Here is an 18,045-nt window from a genome sequence, read left to right as displayed (position 1 = left end):
CCTTTATTATTTTGTTTGGTTTTCCTATTTCTTTCTGTTTACGTCATCTGTCAGGGTCCTGGGTCTCCTGACCCAGCATGTTTAGTTCTTTGTGATTTTTGTATTATTGTACTTGTGTGAGTTATTCTATGGTTTCTTGTTTCGATCCCTTGCCCTTCATGTTTCTCTGTGTCCCCTCTGTTCTGTGTAAGTCTGTGTCTGCATGTTTGAGTTTCCCTCTGTGTCTTTCGGTTCTTAGAGTCCTCTGCCTTATGGTTTATGTCTCTGTGTTTCTTAGTTGCTGTCTCCACCGTGTCAAGTTCGCGTCTCTGTGTCATACTTCCTGTTTTACTTTGAAGGTCCGTGTCTTATGTGAATGCGTCCTGCTTTGCTTGTCTCGTCAGTCCTGATTTCTCCCAGCTGTGCCCTCCTTCTGTGTCTCATTCCCCTCATTACTTCCCAGTGTATTTAAACCCTGTGTTTCTGTGAGTCAGTGTCATGTTGTCCCTCATGCTGTGTGGATCTCCCTGTGAGTTTAGTTTGCTTTTGTATAACTTTCCCCTGCCAGCAAATACAGCTGAGTTCTTTGTGTTTAAACCTCGTGCCTGAGTGCCTGCATTTTGGGTCCAACTCCTGCCTGCCGCACAGCGATTCATGACAGAACGACGCGACCAGTACATGGACCCAGCAGCACTCGCCCCGTCTGATGAGCTCAGGGAGAATATAATTTATTCAGTGAATAAATTATGTGACCTGTGGCTGAATCATCCAGGGGAGGAATTTCAGCGTGCTGTAGCGAACCGGCTACAGCGACTGGTTTCTGGTCTCCCCTGGCTTTTGGACTCACTGCATCCCCCTGTTACTACCGCTCACCTACCCAACTCTGAGAAAGATGTGCTGCCCAGCCCGCCGGACTTGGAGTTGCCCGGCCCATTGGAGCCATCACCGAGGAGGAAGCAGCGGCCGCGCCACCGGCATGTCACCCCACAGCCGGACCCCGGGATGTCAAAACAGCCGGCTGTGGTGAGTGAAAAGGACACTTTTTCTGTTTCTTCAGGCCATGGGACTATTTATTCTGGGGCTATATTTTTTGCATCAGCTGCCCAGCCAGACACTCAGCTAGCTGCCCAGCCAGACGCTCACTTAGCTGCCCAGCCTCCTGAAGCTCACTTAGCTGCCCAGCCTCCTGAAGCTCACTTAGCTGCCCAGCCTCCTGAAGCTCACTTAGCTGCCCAGCCTCCTGAAGCTCACTTAGCTGCCCAGCCTCCTGAAGCTCACTTAGCTGCCCAGCCTCCTGTGTCCCCCGCATCTCAGTCATCTACCCCGCCACTAGCTCCATTTTCACCTCAGCTATCACTCCAGCCATTAACTCAGTCTGCTATTCAGCCTCCTACATTGCCATTAGCCCAGTCTGCTAATCAGTGCTCGGTTCAACCTTTAGTTCGGCCTCTTGTGCAATCCATAGCTCATTTGCCTGTTCAGTCCATCACTCATTTGCCTATTCAGCTCCGAGCTCTGTCTCCTGCGCCGCCACTAGTTCAGTCTCCTGCAGCTCAGCTGCCACCAGTTCAGTTCCCCGTAGCACTTCAGTCTCCCTCAGTTCAGTCTGCCACTCAGTTTCCTCCTCAGTCGCCCTTAGCTCAGTCATCTACTCAACCACCAACTCCACTCTCCCCACAACCGTCACTGCAGTCCCCAGTTCAGTTTCCTGCAGCTCAGCTGTCCCCAGTTCAGTCTCTTGTGTCTCCTGTTCAGTCGCCCTTAGCTCTGTCATCCACTCAACCACTGGTTTCACTTTCGCCACAACCATCTTCACTACCTCTTTTGCAGTCTGTAGCTCAGTCTCCTGCTCTGCCCCTGTAACGCAGCCGTTAGCCCCGTCACCTATAGCACCTGAACCATTAGCTCAGTCGACTTCAGTTCAGTCCCCTGTGCCAGTTCAGACTTCAGTTCAGTCCCTTGTAGCAATTCAGTTCCCTGGTCAGCCACACACTCACCCACCTAGTCAGCCTAATGTTCAGCCAGGGGTCCCCAGACCCTCTGGCTCTGCATCTGCTCCTGCTGGAAGCTCGGGAGAGCCTGGCCAGCACTTCCTCGTCTCCGCTGGGGGTTCCGGAGGGCCCGGCCAGCACTTCCTCGTCTCCGCTGGGGGTTCCGGTGAGCCCGTCCAGCCTCCTGCCTCCGCTGGAGGGTCCGAGGGGCCCGTCCAGCCTCCTGCCTCCGCTGGAGGGTCCGAGGGGCCCGTCCAGCCTCCTGCCTCCGCTGGAGGGTCCGAGGGGCCCGTCCAGCCTCCATCCTCGTCTGCAGCAGCATCACTGCCTGCAGCATCCGCAGCCGTCACGCTGCCGTCAAGTTCAGCCCCTGTGTCCTCATCCACGTCTGGTCCTGCCGCGTCGGCCTCGCCTGGTCCAGCCTCTGCGTCAGCCTCGCCTGGTCCAGCGGTTGTTACGCCACCGTCCAAGGTACGTCCAGCACCTTGGCGTCGTCGGCCACTTTCTGGGCCTATACCCAGACGTCATCGCTGTCTTGGGCGGCCCCCGGACCAGCTCTATCGTCTCCTTCGTCGCCTTCCGCTGCCTTCCGCACGGCCGGCCCCCTGAACTGCTCTGTCGTCATTGCCGCCATTGCCGTCCGCACGGTCGGCCGCCTAATCTGTTTCCACGCCGCCGCTGTTGCCGTCCGCACGGTCGGCCGCCTGAACTGAACTGTGTTTGGGCTGTTTTCTTGGGCTCCGGTGTTTACTGTGCACTGCTTTTTGTGCCTAGGAGGTATTGAGGAAAACAGGAGCAAACAGTAACTTCTAGGGCCTTAGTAATTTGTCAACCATTGAAATTCACCTGCTTCAAGAGGTTTGGCTGAAGAGGACAAAGGACAAAACCCTTCAGCCCATGTCTCTAAACCCATTCTCTCTCACTTTTGTACACACGCACCTTTCTGGTAAAGGTAGGGAGTAAAGTTCAGGCTGGTCAAGAGGACAGAGAGATCACCGTCCTGCCCCGGAGGAGGACGGAGGAGCCGGACGACACGACCACAGTGAGTGTGATTCACCTCTGAGCTCTGAGAAAGGCCGTCTATTTATAGAAACCATATGCAAGTGTTGGGGCTCTGTAATTTTTAAGGTTTAGACTGAATGTAGGTGGACACATGACCACTGCAGCTAACCTCTGGGCAGTGGGCTCTACTCTACATGTGAAAATATGTGTAAAAAACACTTTGGAGTCAGAGTGAAGGAGACCAGGGGGAAGGCCCAGCATGCATACAACGAAAAAAAAAAGACCAAGCATTGATGTTATTAAGGCAGTTTCTACCCATTTATTGGGAATTTGCCTGTCCAAATGTTATAACATAAGAATACCAAGGACAAAATTCATATAAGACTGTAAGGAAGAGGACTCCCTTACTACATTTATTTATATTATATTATCTGTATAGCACTTTAGAGCACACCTTTCACTTTATTAAAAGCACCTTATCAAGCACTTTATTTAGCATTGCACTTTAAGCATGGATTTGCACACAAGAAGTTTAAATATTTATTGACTATTTATTGGGAATTTTAAAATCAGTTGGTAGCCTTATTTCAGATCCTGCACAGCTGCTCCTCATCAAGGAATGTGGTGGTTGTCTGTCAGGAGAGAAGAATGGTGATTGAGATTGTGATTAAGGCTGACCAGTAAGGAAAACTAATACAACTGGGTGTGTGTGAAATCTAGGAACAAAAGTGGTGCAAATAAGTGTTTGTAAGATAATGATTACTCGCCTTTCTTGCCTGTGTCCTCTTCAAGGTGTTTGGGCAAATGTTTCCCCGGGGGTCCAGACACCATTTAAAGGTTCCGGGAGGGCCCATTGGTACAGAGAGTGTGGTGAATCTTTTTGTGCTTGGGGTTTCTGGGTTTTTGTAATATTGGGTTTGGTGTAACATTAAAGTGTGAACTATTTATTAATATGAAAATGTGAAATGTATTTATTAATTCTAATTGATATATTGTATACTGTGGTGGAAGGTTGGGATTTAAGAATTTACCTGAGAGTGGAATAATGGTTTAGTCTGTGACAGCTGAACATACTTAAGGCTGCCGGTTGTCATTAGAGGGGGGATTTGTGCTGTGAAGAACTTTGATGAGTTAATTGTAAGGAGAGCTGCATAGCAAATAAATACTTTTTGTTCCACTACACTCGCCTTGGTCCATCTCACTGTGTTTCCAGCCGCTAAGTGCCGCCTTGTTACAAAGACACTTAATTTGAAAGGTAACACCTTATAGTTACTGAATCTACCCTCTTTTAGCAATTCTAGATGGATCGAATGCAACCTCACTCTGTCAGGGTAGGTGTGGAAAACAGGACTCGTATGCAGGACTCCCTTTGGAGAAGACAGTGGATTTATTTACAGTGCAGTAAAGGTGCAACAGTTCAATATATATATGTATATAAAATGATGGGTGCCCAGGTGTGGTCTCCTCTTTCTCCTCCTAGCAGTGCTCGTGGCCGTGAAGTGAAAACACACAGTAATCCAAGTGGCTGTCCAGCTCCCGTGATTTCTCTCCTAGTGGCAAACACTCAAACACACGCAGAGTAATTAAGCAATCCTCAGCTCAACGTAAACCGCCACAAAAACCCGTCCGCGCTGCTCTACCGTGCTTCACACAATGATCCAGCGCTGACTGAAGCTCGATCGCCCCGTTAAGAAGGCAGCCCGGGAGATGGCGGATAATTGGCTACAGCTGGTCAGCTCCGATCAGCAACAGGTGCGGCCAGCCTCAGCGCGGGAACATTCTCGGGAATGCTCGTCACCGCTCGGAGGTAAACAATCCTGTTACGAGAGAGAGAGGGGGAGGGAGAAACACGCACACAATAACACATGGGCAGGCAGCCCGGCGAGGGCTGTCGGACCATGACACACTCTAATGAAACATCAGCAACCTGGTTGTAGTTTAGGGTTTAAAGTTCTCACGAATGTTAATGATAATAAAGTTTGTGGTTTAGGCATTGTGTCCTGTAAGGGCTCAGTCACACAAGTGTAGAGTGTCCTGGTTCGTATTTTGAGGTGAGAGACAAACGACTACAAAGTCCCAGTAAGGTGCGTCAAAACAATGATTTTATTTAAGCACATATATGTGGGAAGCCGAGCACGATCACTCAAACAGCATCGATCTTCCCAGAACAATAAATGGGGTGTCATATATAACATCGTTGATGACGAGTAATATGCGTCAAAGCAGATAAAAAACATGCATGTTCCAGTAATTCTGCCTAGGACATATTCTAAAAAAGAACAGTTCCTTCCTCTGTTCCTCCGCCACCGCCAGATGCTTCCTGTTATTTCACTTACTGCACTTCACTTATTTGTAGAACTAAACTGTCACGTATGCAGGTAAACAACTTTGCAGTTTCGAGCAAAACAAGTCTAAATACTGTGTATGTGTGCAGGCAGACTATGTGTCTGTGTCTTAACCTCAGTGCATGACCTCACTCGACAACCAAAGACATTTTAGAAGTATACTTCCTGACTCCGTTTGAGTCATCTGTTACCAGGCAAACTTCAATGCAACAGGCGGCTGAGGGCACACAGGCCTTTAATATGTGGTAAATTGTACTGTAAGCATGTATGCAATCCTTTCAATAGCTGTACTTTGCTCAATTGATCGGTCGAACATCGTGTCGGCCGTAGCTTCAAACCATTAATTAACTTGACCGAGCTTCAACTCTTTAATTAGCACAAAAATGCAATGTGTATAACATGATTACAGTTGCACCTGCAATGAAAGATTATTATGTAATTAAGCTCACACCTGAAATACAGACTTCAATGTAACATCAACAATTTCAATAAATGTTTCGATGAAATGATAATGATAAATCATAAGTGATGCAACAGTAATAATAATGATTATGAATAGTAACAGTAAAATAATTTTTCATCTCCACAAGAGACTGGTTGGTGATGTCCTAGAAACAGTCCGTTGCTAGGGAAAAACGAATATTCACCATCTGGTTGCTGGAGGTTGCTGGCAGACACTGTGAAACTTATTGCTGAATACTATGTAGGTACTGCTCTGACCGAGAGAAAGGCCGGTATAAAAATGGAAATGAAAAAATGTATATTTCCCGAACAGTTGGTCAGTGGTTGCTAGCTGCCTCTAGGTGAAATAAGTTGCAAGTTGTAGGTTGCAGCAAAAATGAAAACGTTTTTTCTTGAAAGACAAATGTTCTACATTTGGCAGTAGTTCAGACAAGCTGGCGTCTTCTATGCAAACTACTGGTGTCTGCAGCAATCTGTTGCTGTGACCAAAGCAGGTAACAGGAGACCTCCAGGGAGACATAATTTACATCTTTACAACTGATTTCACCTAGCAACAGTGGGCAACCTCCAGCAACCACTCACCAGCTTGTCAGGAATACACTTTTTCGCCAGCGATCACTGGTTGCTATGTTGTTGCCAACTAGTATCTAGGCAAGTGTGACATAGTGATTAAGACCTGATTATATATATGTTAGATGAATATCAGAAACTGAAAAACATCTGTATGAACAGATGAAGACGCCATCATCTGACTCTTCCTGCTGCGCGTCCTGTATCAGTCTGAAGGACAGATGTCCTCGACCTCGGGGAATCGTCAACCTGCTCATCACCAAAGGTAACGAACACTCATGATGTCTGTGTGTTTGTATAAGGTAAAATCCTCAACTATGTGTCTTCATTAAATACTCTACCTGACCAGCAGCACTGTGTAAATGTGTCCTGTCAGAGAAACAGACAAACTGAATCTCAATGGGATGTCACGTCTGCTTGCAGTGTGTTTGTTTGCTCTGCTGTTTGGAGTCGTCTGGTCCATCACGGGAAAAGAGTGTTTACCTGAAGGGAACCTGTTCGGCATCATTCATCTGCTCTGTGCTGGGAGGGAAGCTTGTCGGAATGATCCAACTACCCACACTACCCCCCTTCCCTCCACTGCTTGGTACAGCCCAATCACTCATTCCTTTTATAGTTTAAGCTAGTATAAAATCTGTGTAAAGAGCCTCTGATGTAGATCTTCCCAGCAGTTATGCTTGTGTGTCTGTGTTGTGCTGCAATATGCAGCATAGACAGTAGAGGGTGGTTTGTGGTCTCTCTTGGAGTTCATCCATTCTCCTTGAGTCAATTAAAAGAGAAAATGGTGACATTAAAAGTAAGCAAAAATGCAAAGGTGGAAGCACTGGACCAATCACTGCTTTGAGGAGACGTAGGTCCATTTGATGATGATTTAATAAGACAAAGTGATTAGGTAGAACTTTATAATACAGCGTGTGACTGTAATTCCCCTGGAATTAAATTGATTCTCTGTGTGTTTTATCTGAAATTTTTTTTTGAAAAAATAATTACAATGTAAGTAATTCAAAGTTCAAAAAATCGCACTCCTTCATCATAAATATGCAAATAAGTGAAAAGAAGAAAATCCACTACTTTTTCATTTTTTGTAGTTTTCCTAAAGTCCTTTTGCTAGGATAGGACAGTTTTGATGGTTGAAGAGTGTTTAAGTTGGCTCCATCATTATCAGATGGGCCTTTGCCGTTTATTGTTTCATGGCATTTGTGTATTTTTTCTTGTAGGAAAGGGAGAAAAATCCTTCTCATATGTTTTGTGATATAAAGGGCCATTTGAATAGTGATACACACCAACATATTGCATAATAAGAAAGCAAAAAGGCAAAGCAAATCCCCTCTGTAACAAAGCCTGCAATTTGTTACGCAATAAATATATATTCTCAGTGCTTATTTTCTGTTTATATTGTTTTATAGAGGTCAGAGTAGAAAAATGCCACTTTGAGTTGGAATGTATAAAGGTTACAGAGTACTGACAGGAGACTCTGCACGCTTTGTGCAGAGAACAGGAAGCGGTGCAGACAGAAAGTGAAACTAGGCAGAGTGCACTCCAGAGTTGTTTTGATCGAAACTATGTGTGACTGTGTGTGACGTATAAGAGAACTATATTATAAGCAGTCGGCTTGTAATGCTTTAGACCTGTGGATTCTTGCTAGCGTCTGCAGCTCTCCTTTTTCGGAAATGTAGACTAAAGATGATTTTTTGAGCTCTGACTGAGTCGGGGTCTTTCTCTGTCGGTAAAAGAATTTAAAAGAACCAAATCTGATAATCTCTAAAAGTACAGCATAGTGTAAATTACTTAAATATGTATACACTACTCAAAATTATTGTAATTATTTTTTAATTCCAGTAAGAATATGAATTGTTACCCCGTTATTCTAACATACTGTATTTGCCAGGAAGGATTTGTAGATGAATAGAATTTAATCGAATTTAAATTAATTTAATTCAGATGCATGTTGAATCATTGTATTTTAAAGTGCTAGCACAGATTATGTTAGCTGGGGTACTTACAAGTGTGGCAACCATGTAAAAACCTGTGTATGTGTGCGCGCATGTGTGTAGGTATGCTGCTGGCGGGTCTGCTATTGCGTAACGTTCCTTACGTAACGGACGCCATCTTCATCGACACTCACTGGTCTGCAGCTCTGAGGAACATCGCCTTGTCCATCATCCTGACCAGGGCTGGTCTGGGCCTCAACCCTGAGGTACATGTACATATAAATATAAAGCTATACAATTCCTGACATGCTGGTAGTTACACACAGAAAATCAAATGCAGTCTCTTAAATCTGTGTTTGCATGCAGGCTTTAAGTCGACTGAAAGCAGTGTGCGTACGTGTTGCAGTTGGACCCTGTATGGTGGAGGCCTGCAGTGCTGCTGTGGTTTCTCACTTCCAGCTGGGTCTGCCATGGGTTTGGGGTTTCATACTGGGGTAAAATGCAGCCATTTCTCTCTGTATGACTAAATTCAAATAAAATAAAGCGACACTCATTATGCCTGTGATATTTGTGTTTGTGCAGTTTTGTACTGGCTACCGTTTCCCCAGCAGTTGTTGTTCCTTCAATGCTGCTCCTGCAGAGAGAAGGATATGGAGTGGAGAAGGTAAATTATCACCTGCTAATTTTATCACCACATTTGACTGATGAAAGCTTCATCCTTCCAGAGCAGGGGGGTGGGGGGGAGACATGCGGGTGGAAAAACAGATGATTCAATTCAATTCAATTCAATTTTATTTATATAGCGCCAAATCACAACAAAAGTCGCCTCAAGGCGCTTCATAGATACAGAGAAAAACCCAACAATCATATGACCCCCCATGAGCAAGCACTTTGGCGACAGTGGGAAGGAAAAACTCCCTTTTAACAGGAAGAAACCTCCGGCAGAACCAGGCTCAGTGAGGGGCGGCCATCTGCTGCGACCGGTTGGGGTGAGAGAAGGAAGACAGGATAAAAGACATGCTGTGGAAGAGAGACAGAGGTTAATAACAGATATGATCCAATGCAGAGAGGTCTATTAATACATAGTGAGTGAGAAAGGTGACTGGAAAGGAAAAACTCAATGCATCATGGGAATCCCCCGGCAGCCTACGTCTATTGCAGCATAACTAAGGGAGGATTCAGGGTCACCTGGTCCAGCCCTAACTATATGCTTTAGCAAAAAGGAAAGTTTTAAGCCTAATCTTAAAAGTAGAGATAGTGTCTGTCTCCTGAATCCAAACTGGAAGATGAGCCTGAGATGAGTCTATAGATATGACACATCATCTGTGTGGGCTTATGCAGAGCAAGTATAAAATAAAAATAACAGCAGAGCCACCTGCAGGACTGTAAACATTACATAACAATTGACACCATTAATAAAATCAACATAGGCTCCTCCAGCTCCATCAACACATTCTCAGTGATTGCTAAGCTTCTAATCATGCTCCACCCCCTTTACAAGGACCCACAGTGACCTCTAGGAGACCCACAGTGGTCCTTAATACCTCATACAAAGTTACTAAAGCCAGCTTAACCGCCACTTGAACCTTTGATAGGATACTGATTAAGTAGCAATACTCTTCTAAAAGAGTTGTACACCTTATTGGTTTTCACAACAACCCCAATACCTATAATACACCACTAGAATCCCTTCAGCTATTTCTCAAAGCGTTTAATCACTTCAAGTCTATTTTAAAGGCAGGGAAAGCCCTAAACCGTCACCAAAAAGATCTAGGGCTCCTCCAGGTTGGACTAATAGTAAAGCTCCAAAAACCCAAGAGCTTCCATGGGAGTCAAGAAAGATCAAGTGTTCTGCTCTAATATGAATCTTTAATGTCACTGTGTGTCGTTCTTCAGGGAATCCCCACCCTCCTGATGGCTGCTGGAAGCTTTGATGTTATTCTCGCCATAACCGGATTCTCTACTTGTTTGGGAATCGCCTTCTCTACAGGTCAGACAAAATGTTTCTGTCCTGTGCTGTTCAGTTCATTCTTTTCTAGTCTACATGGTCTCTTTGTGTTTGTCCTGCAGGTTCTACATGGATGAACATACTGAAGGGTCTGCTGGAGGTGGTGGGAGGCATCGTAGCTGGTATGATCCTGGGCATGTTCTTGTACTGCTTCCCCAGCAATGACCAGGTTTGACATTTTTTTATTAATATGATTTTTCCTTTTTTAATTGTTCATAAAATGTGTCTTTAATATCTTCTGTCTTATCGCAGGAGGATCTGGTATTGAGGAGGACCCTCATGTTGCTGGGTCTGTCCACATTTTCAGTCTTCTTCAGTCATGTTATTGGTTTTCCTGGGGCTGGAGGTCTCTGTACACTGGTGCTGGCTTTCCTGGCAGCACTGGGCTGGAAGACTGAAAAGGTATCATATATCAGGATCACTTTAACATGCATCCTGTCCCTTTGTCACCATGGAATCTGGTTAATCCAAGTATCTCTAACTTTGCAATCAGGCACCAGTAGCAGAAATGGTGGGCCGGTCATGGGATGTGTTTCAGCCACTCCTCTTTGGTCTGATTGGAGCTGAGATCACGATTAAAGCCCTCAGCCCAAGTACTGTGGGTAAGAACACTTTACTACCAGTATATTTAAGTTAGACTTTGCTCCATTTGGGTCTAGATTTTGTTCTCAGTTACTAGGAGTAACTGAGAACAAAGTAATCAAAGAGCGTTAACCTGCAGAGCAAAACATTTCACTGCTTGTGGAAATTTAAGATATTGGTTTCCTCTTTGTTGTTGTGTCTATGCCCTTAGGTCTGGGTATGGCCTGCATTCTTATTGGTCTGGTGATCCGTCTACTTGTCACCTTCCTGTTGGTTCATTATGGAGGATTCAACCTAAAAGAGAAGCTCTTCATTTCTGTGGCCTGGCTGCCTAAAGCTACTGTGCAGGTCAGTGAGTGTGTAATCCTGATATTAGACTGCTAGAAGATATTCATTTTTCAAGAATAATGTACCCGACTTTATTAAACCAGAACTAGAAGCACCTCAGACTTATCCAGAAATTTTTGCATAAAGCCTCTAAACACTCCTAAAATGCCACTGGTGTTCAAAACAGCTACTAAAATAATACTGAAATCATTAGATTGTCATGGTATTGATTAGCGCTACCTACATGGCTCCTGAATTCTCTTTATTGACTTCAAAAACCTAAATTACTACAATAACCACACAAAGAAGTTCTAAATTACTACAACAATGACGCAAAGAAGTTCTAGATTGACCTTTAGATCTTCTTCAGTTATGACTAAGAACTAAAAATGTACCTTTTGGTTTCCTTAAAACCACCTCTGTGACTTTAATCATACATGCCTTAATTGTTAAACTGCATTTCGACTGAGCTGTTATTTATGTCTGTATGTGGTCAGGTCCTGGGTCTGAGCGACCCAGGATCCCTGAGCAGTTATGGACTTGTTATATGTATTTTTGGTGTTGCTGCCCCTCTTCTCCATGCTTGTAGATATGAGTGTGTGTATGGATGCAGGTGTGTCTGAACACTTGTTTACAGGCGCCTTCAGGCCTGGTGGGTGTGGCCCTGCTAGGGGACTGGCCACACCCGAAGCCACACACCTGCTGCTGATCAGTGCTCGTTGGGGGAGCTACTTAGGAGAGTCTTGGAGCTCCCACCGACGCGGGATCATTGAGTTAGACTCCCATGACAGTGTGTTAGTCCAGGAAGTGCAGATCGTGTGTGTGCCCGCAGGGGTCAGTGTCTAACGGCTGCTTCCATTGTTTTCCCCCAGGAGGAGCGTGGAGAGGAAGGATAGCACGCACAGGGTGTGCAGAGTCACGACAGCGGGGAGCACGAACACGGACGCCACTGGAAGACACACACGGGAGCCTTGGGGAGCACGGGGATTAATTGTGCATCGATATTTACCACACTGTAAATAAACGCACTACTTCTACACAGAGCACCGCGCCTGGGTCCTCCTTCCCTACACCCCCACGGTTTGCCCTGCCAAACCGTGACACTAGGAATGTTTTTCTAATAATAAAATATAATATATTGCACTAAAGACAATGTGGCTCATCACCTATAATCGTTTTACCTTCTATTTTTGTGTTAGGTTTTTTGGTTTGCCACTTTCTTGAATTAACTTTCTTCTTTGTAACCACAAAATTCACAATGTTGCAAAATTAATGTTTGAAAATATTTTTAAAAGGGTATTCTTAGGTTAACCATTTGTTAAATTGAGATTTGACTACACTCATTTGTATATATCCGTGTGTGTGTGTGTGTGTGTGTGTGTGTGTGTGTGTGTGTGTGTAGGTCAACAGTGCCGACACATTAGTTGTTCAGTTCACTGCAAAAGTGGCTGCAGTAGCCTGGGCACATGTCCTCTGAATAAAATGCCCGTAGTTGTTATTAAACCCAATTTTTTTTGATCCCCATGATTGAACAGAGAAAACCTGACTCAGTGTGGTCAAAGCTAAAAAAAAAAAAATCATCTTTATTGTACATTTCTGGAAACGGAGAGCTGTAGGCACTAGCAAGCACCCACAGGTCTAAAAGCATTACAAGCCAAATGCGTATATATAGTTCTGCTATACGTCACACACAGTTTCAATCACAACAACTCTGGAGTGCACTCTGCTTAGTTTCACTTTGTCTGCCCCGCTTCCTGTTCTCTGCATAAAGCGTGCAGTTTCCTGTCAGTACTTCTGGCACAGATTCTACTCACAATGGCGTTCTCCTACTCTGGCCTCTATAAAACAACATAAACAGAAAATAAGCACTAAGAATATATATTTACTTTGTAACATTGTCCTCTTTTACCTGTGCCAACATATCCTGTAACAAAAATAAAAACTCAAACAGAGAGAAGAAAGGGCTCCAAGCGGTATGGTTTTCATCATGTCATGCACCAGTGAGATTTTCATTGTTTGTAAAGACAGCAATATAAGATTATACAGTGTTGTATACCTCGGGGGCAGTGTTTGTACTGATCTCCACATTGAAGGCAGATCTCAATTGTGTACATGTTAAAGTACTGTTCTCTTTACTTTTCCGAGAACCTGCTCCATGTGCAAACACTTGTGTAAAGTAGGGTGACCATATTTTGATTTCCAAAAAAGAGGACACTTAGCTCAGTCATGAAGAACTTGCCTTAAAGAAACATATATATAGCCAAAGAACACACTTGGCCCATTGAACAAGGCCAGAAAAACTTGTCATTTCTTTAGTGTCAACCTAAATATGGCTTGGTGGAGATCATCTCCAAAACCATCAGGGCGAAGTGAGTATCTGTCTCTCAGTTACCAATATAGCCTGAAATGGACATGTTATCATCATCCATGAAACGACGACATGTCAACCTCCGTTATTTTCTATTAGATGAAAAACACAGAGCGAGAAAGACCAAGGGCACTCACACAGCGCAGATAATGGTCAGCTTCACCTGCCTGCCTGCTCCAAGCTGTCCTCGGACCTAAAGTTTTCCTACAGGTATTGGTACAAATTAGTAAAAATGCACACACAGGAGAAAAATCAATCAACCAAAGAGTAGCAAACATGAAGGGAGGACAGCAGGGAGAGCACGCAGGGGATTTATGGAGAAATGTAGAGTACGCAGGGTGACACAGAGGATGAACACAGACAACGCGGCGAGGAACAGAGGCAGACACACATTATAAATACACAGAGGGACACTGGGAAATCACACACAGGTGGGAGACACAGCTGGGCCAGATTAACCTGACGAGACAGGGGAACACTAACACCAGGGACCAACAGGGGGAGCACAAACCCAGAAACCCAGTATCCAAAACCCCAAAACACAAACCATCCCAAAACAGCCCATAAATAATAATAATAATAATAATAACAACATCAATAAATACACTAAACACAAAATCACTGAGTAAGGACTCAGGACCATGACAGTACCCCCCCCTCAAGGGCTGGCTCCCGACAGCCTCAAAAAAACACACCAGACCAGGGAGGGTGGTGGGAGGTCCAGGACGGAGGGACCGGACCAGGACCAAAATGGAGGCCCCAGAGTCCCAAACAAAATATTCACAACCACACAGGGGAGCAGAGCCCGAAACACAGTTCAGGTGGCCGGCCTTGAAGAAGGCAGTGGCGGCACGCAAACAGTTCAGGAGGCCGTCCACGCGCAAGGCGGTGGCGGCAACAGAAGTCCGGAGGCCGGCCACGCGGAAGGCGGCAACAACCTCGTTCAAGAGGGCATCCACAATGGCGAAAACAACCAGCTAGTGGCCTAGAAAACGGCCGGTGATGATGAGGCGCCAGACGCGGATCGGATGGCGGTGTGCCAGCAGCAGAACCAGGCAAGGATGAGGAGAAGGATGAGGCTGAAGCTGAAGAAGAGGCCGGGCCAGGCGGGGCTGAAGTTGAAGCAGAGGCCGGGCCAGGCGAGGATGAAGCTGAAGCTGCTGCTGCAGGCGAGGATGATGAAGCTGCTGCTGCAGGCGAGGATGAAGACCCGGAGGCTGGACCAGACGAGGATGCAGACACGGAGGCTGGACCAGACGAGGATGCAGACACGGAGGCTGGACCACCGAGGCAGCAGACACGGAGGCTGGACCAGACGAGGATGCAGACACGGAGGCTGGACCAGACGAGGATGCAGACACGGAGGCTGGACCAGACGAGGATGCAGACACGGAGGCTGGACCAGACGAGGATGAAGCTGATGCCGATGCTGCACCGGGCGTGGATGAAACTGAAGCTGGACCGGGCGAAGGCGAAGCTGAAGCTGAAGCTGGACCGGGCGAAGGCGAAGCTGAAGCTGGACCGGGCGAAGGCGAAGGCGAAGCTGAGGCTGAAGCTGGACCAGACGAGGCAGCAGACACGGAGGCTGGACCAGAAGAGGATGAAGCTGATGCCGACGCTGCACCGGGCGTGGATGAAACTGAAGCTGGACCGGGCGAAGGCGAAGCTGAAGCTGAAGCTGGACCGGGCGAAGGCGAAGATGAAGCTGGACCGGGCGAAGGCGAAGGCGAAGCTGAGGCTGAAGCTGGACCAGGCGAGGCTGAAGGCTCTGAAGCTGGACCAGACGAGGCAGCAGGCACGGAGGCTGGACCAGAAGAGGATGAAGCTGATGCCGACGCTGCACCGGGCGTGGATGAAACTGAAGCTGGACCGGGCGAAGGCAAAGCTGAAGCTGAAGCTGAAGCTGGATCGGGCGAAGGCGAAGCTGAAGCTGGACCGGGCGAGGCTGAAGGCTCTGAAGCTGGACCAGACGAGAATGTCGCTGCAGGCGGCGGCGTGGAAGCCAGAGACGAAGGTGCTGCAGGCGGCGGCGTGGAAGCCGGAGACGAAGGCGCTGCAGGCGGCGGTGATAGCTGGATGGGCTCCTCGGTCCCCCCAGCGAAAGCAGCACGCTGAAGCGGTTCCTGAGACCCCTCAGCGGAAGCTGCTGATGATGGCGAAGGCTGGACGGGCTCAAAACCAGTAGGCATGGGCGCCCCTGGCACACACAAAACAAAACCAGCAGGCTCGTGGGCCTCTGGTGCACGTGAAACAAAACCAGTAGGCACGTGGGCCTCTGGCACACATGAGGAAGGCTGCAGCTGCGCAGAGCACTGACCCTGCTCAGGCAGTGACAGCCGGGTGCAGTCCCTAGCTTGCATCTTGGCCTCCAGGGGTCCAGAGTAAGCTGAGGGTTGTAACCCAGCCTCTGGGGAAGCCCTGGAGTGAGTAGCAGTCTCTAATGTTGCCAGCTTTTGAGGAACAGGTCCATTGTGAAACAGTTTGTCTCCCTGCTCAGAAACAACGGCGGAAAAACAGTCCTTTAAGGGGTGTATGGGCATAGCTTCCTGTAGAGGGGCGAGTGAAGATTGTGACTCAGCCATTAACTGAGCTGCTGACTGAGCCATGGACAGAAATATGGGTTGCAGTGATGCTAGTGGTGATGGTAGCTGAGTGGCTGACTGAAATGGTGGCTGAACAGGTAATAGTGCTCCTGGGGAGGCTAATGGCTGTGCTACTGACTGGGGAGCTAACGGCTGAACACAAAACTGAGCTGGAGAGTGGCAATAAAGTCCAGGCTCGGATTGAGCGGCAGAGACACAGTCTTTTGGTTTAACAGAAGGTTTATAGACACCCACTTGGGAAGGGTCCGTTACCACAAAGGTAGGTAAGCTACACATACTGTCTCTCATCCCACTCTGAATAGCCCCAGAAAACAAAGTCCCGGAATCTGGGGAAGCCAAAGTATCCCGCTCACTCACCGCATCTGGCTGCTCGAAAGTGAATGCAGACGGGGGATGAAGTCCGAGATCCAAAAGGAGAAATTCCTGCTCCCACAGATATAGCGAGCCCAGAAGCCATGGGAGACCGGTCACCAGACGCTGTAGCCGCCTCTCTATAGCGCGATGGGACTCGTCATCCGGGCTTTCCAGCCACAGATCGATGAGCTCTTGTGTGGCATCGATGAGATTCTCCCGTAGCTCCTTAGACGGATTAAGTGCTGCTGGGTCCATCTTGTGGTCGCGTCGTACTGTCACGACTGGGGCAGCAGCCGTGTGATGTGTGGAAGGAGGACTCAAATGCAGCACTTATTAAGATGTGAGGGTGATTTATTAAGAATACCGAACATAAAGTGGGGATGGCAAAACAGAACTAAGGATGAACTAAACTGGGAGAAACTAAACCAAAGAGTAGCAAACCTGAACATGAAGGGAGGACAGCAGGGAGAGCACGCAGGGGATTTATGGAGAAATGTAGACCAGGGACCAACAGGGGGAGCACAAACCCAGAAACCCAGTATCCAAAACCCCAAAACACAAACCATCCCAAAACAGCCCATAAATAAAATAATAATAATAATAATAATAACATCAATAAATACACTAAACACAAAATCACTGAGTAAGGACTCAGGACCATGACACACACACACAAACCCAAAATCAATACACAACAACCATTCATGGCTTTAACCAAAGAAAAAATGTACCAGTACAACAGATTACATGTCTTTGTGCAGTTTCCCCCACAATCTTCAGACAAGCACTCCCAATCTGAAAGAAACAGCAAAAAGCAATAGAATACGGTTTCAGTTACTATTCTTAAAACCTTGCATTACATGATATTTTCTTTGCGGTACATTAGCTAAAGTAACAAGATATAATTACAGTAGATTCCATGGATTGTTCCAAACCCAGGCTCCAAAAGTCTTCCCGAGTCAGGCAGATATTGTCTTCCTTCACTAAGACTTCTCCTGGAGGTCAGTTTTGGTCCAAAACATATTCCACCTAAATGAAAAGAGCATATCATGTGAATTTGCTTCGATATAATATAGAAAATAATAAAGAAAAAGAATAAAAGGGAAAATAGTAAATAAGGCTGCAATTACTGTCATGCGTCAGTAATTCTAAAACCATCAATGACTTTGACTTATAAAGATTTAACGTGACTGCACAGAAATGCGCCTTACCAGACTGGACTGAAGAGGGTCCAAGTCTTTCTGCCACTTTGCTCCTGGACTGGCATACTGATGATCAATCTGCCATTCCAGAGTCCCATATGAGTGGTCCAGGAGAAACTTCCTTTCATTTGGTGGATCTGATAATATGCAAATATGTGGCATGACATACAAACTTTAATCAATTTTTAACATTAAATCAAAATGTAATTGCAACTACTTATTGCATGTCATACTCTTACTTTTTGATCTGTGGTAGTTTCTCAGCCTGGACACGTTTACCTTCTGGCAAGTTGCTCCCTTCACAATAGTGGCCACCCCCTT

General features: G+C 46.4%; 2 protein-coding genes across 4 annotated transcripts; one reads left to right on the top strand and one right to left on the bottom strand.

Annotated features, from left to right (window-relative positions):
- Nucleotides 1-7,983: 7,983 nt before the first annotated feature.
- On the top strand, nt 7,984-12,240 carry LOC146389726 (sodium/hydrogen exchanger 9B2-like). 3 transcript variants are annotated; one of them, XM_084923057.1, is made up of 9 exons: nt 7,984-8,075; nt 8,404-8,546; nt 8,647-8,774; nt 8,863-8,944; nt 10,177-10,270; nt 10,351-10,457; nt 10,541-10,690; nt 10,782-10,890; nt 11,082-12,240. In XM_084923057.1, the coding sequence occupies exons 2-9, from the start codon at nt 8,406-8,408 to the stop codon at nt 11,252-11,254; spliced, it is 984 nt and encodes a 327-aa protein (XP_084779183.1). In that variant the 5' UTR covers nt 7,984-8,075; nt 8,404-8,405; the 3' UTR covers nt 11,255-12,240. The 3 variants fall into 3 exon arrangements, with proteins under 3 accessions (XP_084779183.1, XP_084779181.1, XP_084779180.1); XM_084923055.1 differs by having other exon boundaries at nt 7,985-8,546; nt 11,082-11,218; nt 12,070-12,240; XM_084923054.1 differs by having other exon boundaries at nt 7,985-8,546.
- A 2,216-nt stretch (nt 12,241-14,456) lies between these two features.
- Nucleotides 14,457-16,778, bottom strand: LOC146389725 (uncharacterized). Its single transcript, XM_084923053.1, has one exon. The coding sequence runs from the start codon at nt 16,775-16,777 to the stop codon at nt 14,543-14,545; it is 2,235 nt and encodes a 744-aa protein (XP_084779179.1). The 5' UTR covers nt 16,778; the 3' UTR covers nt 14,457-14,542.
- Nucleotides 16,779-18,045: the final 1,267 nt, after the last annotated feature.

Source organism: Perissodus microlepis, chromosome 3, assembly GCF_051167445.1.
Source record: "Perissodus microlepis isolate ML-2025 ecotype Zambia chromosome 3, ASM5116744v1, whole genome shotgun sequence".
NCBI lineage: Eukaryota > Metazoa > Chordata > Actinopteri > Cichliformes > Cichlidae > Perissodus > Perissodus microlepis.
This window is presented reverse-complemented; position numbering and strand designations above follow the sequence as displayed.

Bases quoted from the DNA above. Each gene is read 5' to 3' on its own strand.
- LOC146389726 (XM_084923054.1), top strand. From the start codon at position 8,382: ATGTGTGCGCGCATGTGTGTAGGTATGCTGCTGGCGGGTCTGCTATTG. The intron at 10,691-10,781 runs GTATCATATATC...CTTTGCAATCAG, and splicing joins TGGGCTGGAAGACTGAAAAG to GCACCAGTAGCAGAAATGGT. The intron at 10,891-11,081 runs GTAAGAACACTT...CTATGCCCTTAG, and splicing joins CCTCAGCCCAAGTACTGTGG to GTCTGGGTATGGCCTGCATT.
- LOC146389725 (XM_084923053.1), bottom strand. From the start codon at position 16,777: ATGGACCCAGCAGCACTTAATCCGTCTAAGGAGCTACGGGAGAATCTC.